This window comes from Rhea americana, unplaced genomic scaffold (assembly GCF_003343005.1).
Source record: "Rhea americana isolate MKP2758 unplaced genomic scaffold, rheAme1 scaffold_324, whole genome shotgun sequence".
NCBI classification, from domain to species: Eukaryota; Metazoa; Chordata; class Aves; order Rheiformes; family Rheidae; genus Rhea; species Rhea americana.
Genome location: NW_028186451.1, coordinates 728,268 through 740,916, shown reverse-complemented (window position 1 = coordinate 740,916; position 12,649 = coordinate 728,268). Strand labels below are relative to the sequence as shown.

General features: G+C 38.4%; 1 protein-coding gene across 1 annotated transcript in view; it reads left to right on the top strand.

Moving 5' to 3' along the window:
* The window catches only part of FHOD3 (formin homology 2 domain containing 3), a 132,756-nt gene that overhangs the window by 23,784 nt on the left and 96,323 nt on the right, over positions 1 to 12,649 (top strand). Inside the window, exons 7-9 of the mRNA XM_085310716.1 lie at positions 6,239 to 6,340; positions 8,749 to 9,126; positions 12,201 to 12,326. Of these exons, the coding sequence (XP_085166842.1) occupies positions 6,239 to 6,340; positions 8,749 to 9,126; positions 12,201 to 12,326 (606 nt within the window). The remainder of the gene's footprint in view (positions 1 to 6,238; positions 6,341 to 8,748; positions 9,127 to 12,200; positions 12,327 to 12,649) is intronic.

Here is a 12,649-nt window from a genome sequence, read left to right as displayed (position 1 = left end):
GAGGGACTCAGAAGTTAAACTTTGGGCCTTGTCTAATAAGCTGCAAAATTAAAAGAAACATTTAGTAAGACTTTAGTAAAAGTTAGATGAGCCCTGCAGAATCAGATACCAAGGGGAGATCGTTTAATTCGCTCTTGTCTCATTAAGTTGTATGTGCACTGCATGTGCAAACCAAAACATTTGTAGTGATGTTATGGCAAGACCGTTCTCTTTGCGGTCACTTTATATTCAGACATTAGTACTTTTCTGAATAGCTATTAGGATTAGGCATTAGTAGCCCTTCTGAATTACACTGATTTAAAGCATATCTGGTACTTTAAAAATTTCCCCAGATATGAAGTAGAGTAAAATCTGATTTTGTACTCATGCCTATTTTCTGACTTTGTCTTTTTACCTTTGATTTTTTCTATTAGATATATCTTTGGGGCTTTTGGGGGGAGGAGCGAGAGGGAGAAGAGAGAAAGCCTTGTGCTTTGGCTGCAAGTTAGAACAAAGAGAGTTTGAATTTTTTCAAACCACATTCGTTGAAACACTGTCAAGGGAATAATTTTTGGGAGGCTGAAGTGGACAGTAACTCGATAACCTTGTATGCGCTGTTCAGCTCTCGGGACCTTCGAGATGGGTCGCACTTTGTGGTGCTTTGGTTTCTTGTGTAGTCAAGAGTCACTGTCCTCAGGGTGTTATAATGCCCTGTATTTAAAATCATCTCTTCTAGCTGTGGCTGCATTTACTTGTGCTGGTTTATTTTAGCAGATGTGACTTCTAATTCTCAGAGATTGGTTAGAGAGGGCTCGCCGATTGTGTAAATAGTTTTTCACAAAGGAATATACTTTTTTGTGCTTTTGTGAAAAAGTACTAAATGTCAGGGCTGCTACGTGTCTTTGAGTATTAGCACCTTATGGACCTTGCCCCTGCATTCAAATAAGCTTGTAGATGCTTATTTTCTTTCACCAATCTAGAAATCCGTTGTTTATGTCTCTGTAATCTGGAGCAGCTATTTAGTATCAACAGAACAGACTTGATAGGTGTTCTTTATATTTTTTAATTAAAAAAAGAGAAAAGGTCATCCTTCCAWTTTAAAGCCTTAGCCTAGATTTCATTTTGATGCTTTGACGATTCTCTATCCATAAACTGCACTTTTATAGTCCTCTTAAACATGCACATATTTTAAAGGGCTATAAATGTTTCCATGTCAAACTTTGGTTTCTTCCCACTGAAACAAATGAGCAGCAACCGTACCTTACGTGTTTGTTCAGCTGCTGTTACTGATGATGCGCTTTTTAAAGGCTTGAGTGTTTTGTTTTCTAGGTAGGTAGTGGTAATCCATTTTCAAGATGAAAATAAACACATTGGTGGTTCTAAAACCGGTTCTTTCTGTTTCAAAGCTTTTGTTTAAATGTTTCTAATCTGCTGCTTTCATCATCGAACAGGAGTAACCCAGTGATGGCTTTAGTGTTAGTTGAATATAGCAGACCCTTCAGCATTAGCTGAAGCCCTCCCTCCCCGCTCCAGGATAAATATTTGCCTTTTGCTAAACAAGATAAGTTGCTCAGTGCTACTGAAAAACATGCTGACTTCTGCAACCTAGTTTAATTGAAAAGCTCTCTGTGAATCATTTTTCTTAATCTAATGCTACTATTGCATTGGCACCAGATCTTTGTGTATATGTAGGAGAGAAAATGAGTTTTGCCATGTCATCCCTTCTTCATTTCCCACAAAAATAAACCAACTCCTGAAGGATCCAGATGAATTCGCAAACGTGCCTGCTGTTCTGTTTGAGCATCTGTCTGACTGACAGTCTTAAATTTATTATAATGGCATCCCTTTATTTGGTGTTTTCCTGTTTTATTAAATCTTTGAGTGAAAATTCTCTTTCTTTACATTTTGAGAAAGATTTATCTAGTAGATAGATGGCTTTTGTCCCGTCTCCCCCCCGCACCATGGGTGGAATATCTATTTTCTAATCAGAGAGCCACTGTCATTGCTTTTGTTGAAAAGGTAGCCCACGGGGTTCAGCAGCTCTCCTGACAGTGAGCTTACTTACCTCTCTTCTCTGACTTGATTCTGATCTGCTTTCGGTGCATAGTCCAGAGGTCTGCAACTGCAAGTTTAGTTGCTGGAAAGGCCCTTGAGGATCTCTCTTAAGCGTATCATTTATTTCTACTCTGCGAATTGCCCGTGAAAGGGTGGCTCCCACAGACTGGGGACTGTGCTGGCCTTTGTACAGCACCAGGCATCTCCGCAACGGACCCGCAGAGAACCAGCTCTTTCCTCTGCCTCTTCCCAGCTCAGTGCCTGATGCGTACTGTCCTCCTAGGGTTAAGATTAACAGAGAAAGAGAGTTTTCCAGTCAAAGAAAATCTTCTTCTAGCCTTGTGATTTGGAAATTAAGGAGATTTGAGGAAAGAGTCTTTGGCCCAGTATGAGAATTATCTGGAATCTCTAAAATTAAGCTTCCAGTTAGAGTTTGAAGATGGCCAGTAGAGTGCTGCCAGATATCTGTAGGGAAGTGAAAACTTCAGTTAACTTCCACCCTCTGTCAGAGCAGTGAGTGAGTCGTGTGACCACATAGATTTGCTTTTCTGGTGAGATTTTTTTTTTTTTTTTTAAAAAAAAAACCTTTTTGTAATTCTGTTCATCTTGAATCTCAGCATCTGTCTCTTGTGTAACAGGCACAGCTGTTTGCTAGCAGCCTTGGAGCTGCCTGTCTGCCAAGTCGGATGCTCCAGCACACATGCAACACCTCTGTTTTGTACTTAAGAGCTCCGCAGATGTATGTATGAGTACCTGTGCTCGCTTCTTAGTGTCCACCTAGCTGATTCCATTTTCTTTTTATTATTACAGTTCAAAAATATGTGCGATAATCAAGAATAAATGTACTTCCTCCAAAACATTCAACTTTGAAACTATCTGTTATGGATGTGTTAATGTCTGATTATACACTGTACAAATGTGCTGCAGAGGATTGCTCTACATGCCTAGTTTATTTGAAATATGATATACTCAAAAAATATACAAAGGCAGGGGCTATTGCTCATATTCCAGTCAGAATCTGTGCTGTGATTGGATTTGTTGCTAGAATCGCAGCTTTGTTCAGCACAAGGAGTGGTATTTTATGGCCTCAGCCAGTCGTCAGACTTCTAAATGATCTGCTCCTTCAGAGTCCAGCAAGCCATAACCCCTGAGAATCCAGTCTCTTGACTGTTTTGCTTCCCAAAATGAAATTGTAGATGGACATCGTGGCATGCAGACATACTCCCTTCACGTGACACACTGAATAGTCCTCACCCATCATGAAGGAGGATGGGGCTAAACATTGCCTTCAGCTCCATATAGGACATGTTGTCTCCCAGTCTAAGCCCTGTTTCTTGGAGTGGGTTTGGAACGTTTCTCATGAAGCGTGTCTCTACCCACAGGGCTGGAACCAGAATCTTGCAGGTCCCCGAGTAGTCTGTATGTGGAAATGTTTTTCGGTTCCAGTAATTGACTCCAAGGTGAAGCTAAGTCCCTATCTTATTGCTAAGCCTTGAACACACAGATATTTTGTACAGCTTACCTGAAAGAAGGATGTATTTAAAAAGCTAAATTGCATTAAGCATGAGAGCAGCCTAGTCATCTTGTATGACTGTACATTCTGCAGAGTGATCTCTGCCTTAGTCACATTTTTAAGCAAATGGTAGTGCCTATGCAAAATGTTTTATTGATGGTCCTGGAAACTGAGATATCAAAGCTCAGTTTTCTGGTATGTTTTTGAACTGATAATCCAAGAAACTGGCTTTACTCTGACCATTTATATAGCAGTTCTAAAGGCTGCTTGATTTTCTGTTTGTCTTTGAAGAAAACTAGGCCTTCCCGGGTGAGAGAGATGCAGTTTGGGGGCTTGCTGGTGCAGGACTGTTCATATATCCTAATTTTATAAAGCCAATCATAAGTAGGCTTAATTTAGGAAGTTTTCTTATTTCTAATAAAGCTAGTTTTATGGGAATCAGATTTTCCCAATAATGGATTAGAGTAATACTTTGCAAAGCAGTARAAATCAGAGTACTGTATTTTAGTTGATTATAGCTCACCAGTAATGTATGCTGCACTTGTTGTATGCTTTTTACACAGAAGGTCAGCATTTTCTGAAATGAATGTCTAAAGTTAGACCACTAAGTCCATATTTAGTTCCAAACATTTTTTTTCCTAGGCAAATTGACTATTGGGTAAAAGTAGGTTTGGGACTTTAGATACCAGTTAAATAACCTAGTCTAATRAATAATGAATACAAAAGGAGAAGAGAACAGCTTTCATTGCTGGTAAATAAGACCCTCAGCATCAAGACCTGAAGACTGTAGATTCAGGTTTATAATTACAAGWTTTAAAAGCAGATGACGAGATTTCAAGGCAAACGTCCCGTGGTATGTCCCTCAASGTTAGCGTCGGGAGTTGATGGTGCTGTGTTCTGAGGTGATCCTTGCCGTGAGCTCATCCTCTCTGGTTTTGAATGCTTTTTCTGTCTCCCTGGCTTCCCTTGCCATTCAGTACAAATGTAACGCTGATGGTTCACAGCTCAACTCCTATCATAGAAAGTTGCAACACGTTCACTTTAAACTCCCATCCTTWCTGCCTTTCACTTAGGTGAACAAAAACATACTCAAAGAATCCTCTGAGATTTATAATATCCATCATATCCAATGAGTATTTCAGTTACGATTCTGGACATTTGGGGACGTTTGAGGGGGGCGAGGAATTTGATGACATTGATCTGGAAACCTCCTGGTGAGAGCTGAAAACAGAGCGACCACTGAGCAATTCGTATTAGCATATCAGCAGTATAGGATGCGCTGTGCTCTTATCGGAGAACCAGGATCTTGCAGAGCTTCCCATTTTGTTGCCCACAGGTGATTGTTGTAGGACTGGCAGATTTTTTTTTTTAAATACTAATGTATGCATGTGTGGAAGTTGAGAGATGTGTTTGTAGAGAAAGGTTATATTTGTGGGGGATGGAGAGATGATCTGCTACAACTAACACAGCTCTGTCATGATRATATGCTAGGAATGGTTAAAAGCTTCTACTTTTTGGATGTTTGCTGGAGTGTTAGAAAAAGTCCAGGTGTTGCCATCTTCCTGGTTATTAATAGTTTAAACTTGCATAACTTTAAGCAAATGTAAGAAACTTTGGATCAGCCCTTTGTATAACCCTCAATGGTGCTGTGATCTCACATTATCAATATTCTTTTTTGTTATGAGATGGAAACATGCTAATTTTAAATGAAAAAAAATGCACAGAACTTCCCATTCAAAATAGAGGAAAGAAAACCAGCTTTCAGAAAATGGATGGAATACCAGTGGGCTACAAACTTTGTATGCTTTTTTTCTGTTTTCATCACTAAATCAAATTGAGAACTGGATCAAATGCAACTGAAAAAGAAGTCCAAAAAAGAAAATATTTTCTAAATTTTCCATGAGTCCATTGGTTTGGGGAGGAAGAGGCCTAAATGGGAGGGAGCAGRGGCAAACAATGTAGCCTTTTTTTGTTTGTTTGTTTAATATAGTTCTCTTTTTGCTTTTGTGGTTTGTAGGTTATGGAGGCTTTATGCATTACTTAAATTTTTTTTTCTACCAGACTGACCACTGAACCAAAGCCTGCTTTGAGAATACTTGTGATTCTTTACTTAAATAATTCATGTACTGGCATCCAATAACTAAAATAATGCTRTTTGCAAATAGTCCTGAACGGGTTTAGTCTTTCTGTTATTTCTAACTTAATGTTTCATTCCATTCTATTTTCTGGTTCAGTTCCTTAACAGAAATGTTTTATTTGTGTTAATTTAAAAGTGTAATGTCCAGTGCCAGCTTGGTTAAGCCAAATGATACAGCTTAATACCTTATAAATTGAACATTGGTATTGTCATGAATGCTTTCCATTAATATCTGTGCAGGTAGTGAAGCAGCAAAAGTAAAGCTGAGCTCTGGAAAAAAATGATGTAACGAGTCTTAATGTCTTAAAAAWTAAAAATAAAAACTTTAAATAGGGAGATGGTAAAATTCATGTATTGTTAGCCTTCCTTGTGCCAACGCATACCTACCAGGATGATGTAGAGGGCTGTTTGCATACTGCCGCAGCTGCACATCTCCTTGTTGTCCTCCATTTCTAGCTTCACTGAGTTTCTTTTTTTGGTGACTTACATCATTTTCTCTTCCACCTTCTCTCTTTTCATCCCACTGTGTGTCTCTTTCCTTGATTTGACCTCAGAGAGGAGGAAGAGTCTGAGGAAGAAGAAGAAGAACAGCCAGTTACAGAGCCCAATACTGAGGATGAGGGGGAGGAAGAGGCCTGTAGGCAGGTCGAAGCCAGGTACCAGGATTCAGTGTCATCCCTGCACCTTTCCTTGGCTCTGCGAATCCAGGCATTAACTCACCAGCCCCTTTAACTCACATTCCCAGCTTTCCTTTTAAAGCCACCTCCAGGAAATTTTTTCAAGTCTAAAAGCTTTGCTATTTTGCGTGCTAATGGCAACACATTTAATTATATCTGCTTAATGCACAAAAAACTGTTTGCAGTCACTCACTCTTGATTACTTCGGTACAAAATGAGTAACAGACACACATCATAAAAACGTTTAGCAAGGAGTATAACTTTTTTGGGAGCGTGGCGTAGGCCCATCTTTTTAGTCAGAGCTATGCTGAAATATTACAATGCTTTGCTGAGTTAGGCTATTGCTTGATTTCTCAGGTTTTTATTGTTATCCCTGGTTTTGTACTATAACCTCATTAGTAATATTGGTCAATACGGAGAAGATTCGCTTTTTTTGAATATTGCCTTTGATTTATTTCAATTTTGTTCATTTTTTTAATAGGAGAGAACTACCCAGAAACAAAGCTGATAGATGTGTCATTTTGTACATATATGCACATCTGTGTGTAYATATGGATATAAACAAACTAGCTATCAAAACAATATTCTCATGTAAAATTTTCCGCTTACTTTAGAGGTATATATGGATTTGGCATCTGGCAACTTTATCGTAATAAATTTGAAAGAAGGAAATACGGTCTTTCTTCCAGACAGCCGTTTGATTTAAGTTAAATTGTTTGGCTTTGCAACTCGGCAAATGAGATTGGATTTTTTTTTTTTAAATCAACCACATTCATGCAGACACTATACAGCATGGAAGGAAGAAAGGAAACTGTTTAATGTGCAAATTCCAAAGAAAATACTGTACTGTTGTTATTAATATCTTCCAGTCTGCAAATCTAGCCAAAGGTTGCCTGAAATTTCAAAATTAAGTGATAATTTCCTCAAATCCCAAAGCTTAAATGTCAAAGCTAAGACAGTAAATCACATGAATATACTAATTATTGTGAAAAAAAGAAACATAGTGTTTAGGAGCCAAATAAAGTGCATAATGTGCTTATAGGACATCATTCTTTTAGAATAGTCAGTTTGAGGTGGTGGGGTGATACTCAGATGACTTACCTAAATACCTCCTTTCACTGTCACTGTAATATAACAAAAATGGTTGGTATTCTGGCCATTTATTTTAAATCCTATCAGGAAGGATAGGAGTAATCTAGCTTCACTTCAGTGATTGCTCGTATGCACAGCTGGTGAAATAGATGAAGGTTTCCAGTTTCCAGTCTGCCCCATGCATTTCTGTTGTGAGGATGACTGCTGGGTGTATATATACCTAACGATTAACTTCATAATATCCTATGTGACTTATATTTTTGTTGCTTAATCTGTGGCAAACCCTCACTCCTCAGTGAAGGTCCAGTTGCTTGCACACTGTGTAGGTGGAGGGCATAGGTGGTCGGGAAAATCAAACCAGCCACCTGCCAAGTGACACAGCCCAGAGCCCATATGCAGTGCTTATGCTGAAGATGGTAGTGGTAGCAGGAATCCAGGAGGGCAGATCCAGTGGCTTTTCACCTGTCTTGCTGTTCTTCCTTCTGTAGTTCAACAGCATCTATCTACATTAGAGCCCGGCAGGTGTGTCTTCTATTGTACTAAGTTTTCCATTGTACTAAGGTAGCTCTAATGGTCTCTATCTAACACCAGCACACAGATTGAATGGGATGCTGACACTGAGGTAAAGTAATAGCTCAACACCTAGGCAAACAATTTGGTAGGATGTTGCTTTTAAAAATCACTTTAAACCTTAATTTTGAGAGAACAACGCTGATTGGACACTTTTCGTTTTCATCTTTGGTGGATGAGTGTTTCTGGGTTTTTAATAAAAATATCAATTTTCTGGGGAGGGTAGTAATCAGATATCTGGCCTCCAGGAGTTATCATGCAGAGTGTCTTAATGCGGTCTCTGCTCTGTGTGCCAGATCATCCAGCGTGTTGAAATTGCTTTGTGCTGCTCTGACAATGTTTCCAGTCTAACAGGCCACAGGAAAATAATGCAGAAAAAGGTTGTGAAAAGGTTCATGAAAATACAATTCCAATCAAAATTCAGACTCCGAGTTCTGAAAGTCTGTGGATTACATCACTTCCATTACTTTTGGCTGAATCCCTCCCTTTTCTCATTTTTTCTGACCCTAAGAAGAATCCTGGGAATACTAGGATACAAAGAATTATATCTTTAACTTAAAAAAAAAAACTTACAAAAAACCAAAAGATTGTCTACATTTAAGTTTTTGTTTGCTTGACTCTCCTAGCCTTTATTTTCTCCCCAAGCACTATGGTCTATTGATCTCTCCTTTTCTTGTTTTTCTCTGCCTTTCTCTTCCCTTCCTCACAACATTTTCCTCCTGCAGTGGGGTCCCAGCCGCCCATGAGGTTACGAATGAGAACCTTTCACAGTGCTCTGAGGCTTCAAACATCTCAAGTGCAATTTCTCCAGCCGAGAGGTCTCTCCCCTGCTCTAGAGCAAAGAGCTCTTCCAGCAGCTCCTCTTCTGTGCCTGATTCATCTGTCTCCCATCATAATTCTGTTCATTCATCACCATCTTCACCTGCAGCAGTTTTGCTAAACTCTTCCCAAAATTCTTCAGCATCCATTACTCCAAAGGCATCTCCAACAGTAGAGAAATTACCTTATGTACCACATACTCCTTTTCACCTCTTCTCATATGACTTTGAAGAGTCTCCAGCATCTATTAAAGAAAAGGAAGCAGAGGTGATGAGGGAAAACAGGTAGATTTTATGCAGCTGACATTAATTTTTAGATAAATGAATAACACCTTTTGAGAGTTTTATAGTGGTAATAACGTGCCCTTTGTGTTGTATTATTTCCAGAACATACTGTATTAGTTTTAGTCATGTAAGCCTATATTTTGATTTGATTGATATTTTTCCCTTGCCTTTGTTGCCTTCATTTCATCTTATTCCTCTTCAAGGTCTATAGTTAATAAGTAACCTGGCCTCCTCTGTACAGCAGTAGATAAATAGTGTGTGATTTGGGAGATCATGTGTAGGAACATTATTTTGTTTTCATTTACAACAATGTGATTTGCAGCCATGGTTTCTTGAAAATTAATGGAGATCTTCTGATACAGAACTGTGAGAGGTCAGATTGGCACATGGAATTCAAAGGTGAAATCTTGGCTTCAAAGGCTGAACTTGAATTTGCTGTTAGATTATGCTGCATATCCCTGTCACATGCAATTTCAACTTGTGCTTGTAACAAAGATTTAGGTTAAATCCTATAAAGAACATACAGTGCTTGGAATAGACAGTTCTCCCTCCACAATGTATGGTTATGCTCAGCAGTTTGTGCATTTCTCTCAATTTTTGATTCTAATTTTTAATTTCCCTATCCCTTTCCAGAAAGCAATACTAGCAAATCACCTTTAAAAGCTGACATTTTTTAGTTTCCATTCCCAATGGTCAGTGTTTTATGTTATAAATGTACACTTATATTATGAGTATATTTATTTTTTCATTTTTACAGCAGTCCTTCTGAATTTCTGCATGTGAACAAATATTTTGATTCCTTTGATCCTTTTAATTTTCGGTCTTTCTCTTCTAATAGGTGGGTAGGTTTTTTGCTGTTTTTCATTTCTCTGAGAAGACTGTAAATCCAAGTAACTTGATAAATGACTTAGTTCAGATGTCTTCCCTTGAACTCTGGGATTCCTCCAAATTTACATTTTCCTGTATATTTGCCATTTTCCCTTAGGCCTTTCCCGCTCCTCTGTTGCACTCTCATTATTGCTGCTGTTGCTGTTACACTTTTTAGAGAGAATATATAAGTAAATTTTTAAATACCGCCTGTTCCTTCAATATTTAGTATTTCTACAGTGTTTTTTTTTCCTCTGAAAATCCTTGTATTTCTCTTTATCATATAAGATGGAGGGTGTGATGTGAGGGAGGATTGTGTTAGGTTAATTTGGAGAAAAAAGAGGGCAAAACTTGTGTGGGTTGGGCAGGAATGTGCTCATAAAAGAGGTAAATGCCTGAATATCTGGAGTTTCTGCAGAGGGAAGACATCTGGGATGAGGCCTGTGTAGTTTGCATTGGCCTATCAGATATGATGGGAAAACGGAAGCAGTAGCAACCGCYAGGAAAGAAGGTCAGAGAAAGAAACCTGGTATCTAGGATGCAGACTTAAGCTGATGCACAAGTTGTGACTTGCTACTGTCCCAGCTTCTTTTTCCCTCCAAATCTGATTTTGAGGGATTCCACATCTATGCCAGTACCTCTGAAAATGATACTGCTAATACTTGTTACTCTGAGCCTGTAGAAGCTGAGTTGTCCCCATTTCTAATTGGCCTTAACTTTGGGCTCATTGAAGTTCCCTGGTCTGAAACAAGATTCTGCACTGTGTCAACTTTTTCAAGGGGCAGAGGAAGGGAAAAATAAACATAATAATCAATAAGATTTCTGTATAAAGCATGGTTCCTTTTCTTACACATATATAAAAATGTATATATATATATGTCTATAACCAAAATTTATTCTGATTTTAACACTGCCCTTGGCAGTCAGCAATGCTGGTGTACCCTAAGGAATGAAGCCTGAAACTTTGAATGAAATTTTGCATGACTAAATGAGTGTGTTAAATGGAGGTGAAGAAAAACCAACCAACATTTTCAAATAAAAATGCTGAGTGAAGAGAAATTACTTGATGTTGACACATGTGGGAGAATATGAGGCGGAGAAAGGATAAGATAAAGGAGGATATATCATACATTATGAATTATAATAAAGAAAATGAAATTTTCATTTTTCGTAAACTGATTGTTGTCATTTGGATGAGTTGTCACATAGACTATGCTACCTGCAGAGCATCATATGCTTTCCAAGCAGAAAAACGATATTTTATGTGAAAAAGAAACGTTAATATTTTTCCGGATCAGGAATCTCTATGTCTCCGTGACAAGCCATTCAAATGCAATAGTTAAAAAGCTCAGCAAAGCAATGCCATTGCCTTTTCTATTCAGTATAAGGTCCAGGATGAAAACATTGCTAAAGGGGACTCTGGGGAGGTAGCCCATTCCGAAAGTCCTGGAAGCAATTTCTCTTTGATCAGCAAACTCACATTGAAGTCAAGTTGGTTTTTCTTTTCTTTTTTTTTCTTTTCCCCCTCCCCTTTTTTTTTAATAAAGCAAATGGTAGAAATTCCTAAAGCCATGCTTCCGGAGACATGTCTTTTTAACCAAGTAATGATTTTTTACAGACATTGGAAGAAATGGAACATAAGCTATGACTTATATTGGAGGAGGGGAAAGCAAATATATACTGCCTACTTTCATTGAAAAGAATGTGGATGCTTTTCATTTGTAACATAAAAATTTGCAAATAACGTGCGTCCGTGTTCAGATAATGCCGGGGGAATGCTGGTCTCTTTCTGTAATCTCACTAGGAACAAATGTTGCTGACATGTATTGTTTCAGTCCTTTTTTTAATGGCTGAGTATCAGCTCCCAAACCGACAAATAAATCTGAGTAACTGAGCAGTAATTTAAGTATTCCAACTCAAAACAGTTGTTTAGGAGGACCATTCTAATCTCTCATTAATCCCATACCCATAGCTCGGTATTCAAATCAAGTATTTCCATGATATGGCTTATATTAAAAGGAGATGATAGGCTGCATATATTGAAGCTGGGGTTAGAGGAATATTTTCAGAAGCTGGATTTCTGGGAATTTCTGGGGTATGGCAGCATTCCCACACCCTAAGCTAGGTTTACTGTCTCATGTGTGCTTGCTGACTATTTCTTGTCTCTCTATCTCTCCCTTTCTGCTATTTTCTTCTCACCACTCCAGGTACAATAGCTATGGCAGCAGCTCTTTCTCTTCTCCACGACCTTACTCCGGACTGAGTGCGCCTACAACACCCACTTCTCGTTATGGGACAACTCTTTCACCACCTCAGGAGACCAAATCAGACAGGTTTGTATTTTAATCAGCATTTTAACATACTTTCTTTGGACAGAGAGTAAAAGAGAATTGTTTAATTTGCTCTGAATGAGTACTGGAAGTATCTGCTGGCCAGATCTTTCCTAATATTGGGAAGAGAATGTACAAAAAGCTAGAAGTGTTCTTTTCCCTGTTCATTCTTGAGTTGCTTTTCACAGAGTTAGTGTAAAAGACTGGATCTATTTCCAYTCCACCTCTGCATACACTTAAAATGAATAAAACAGAGTTGTCTACTTGAGTATTAGAAGGTAAATTAAAGTACATTTTATTTATTTCTATTTGTTTTTTAAAATAAG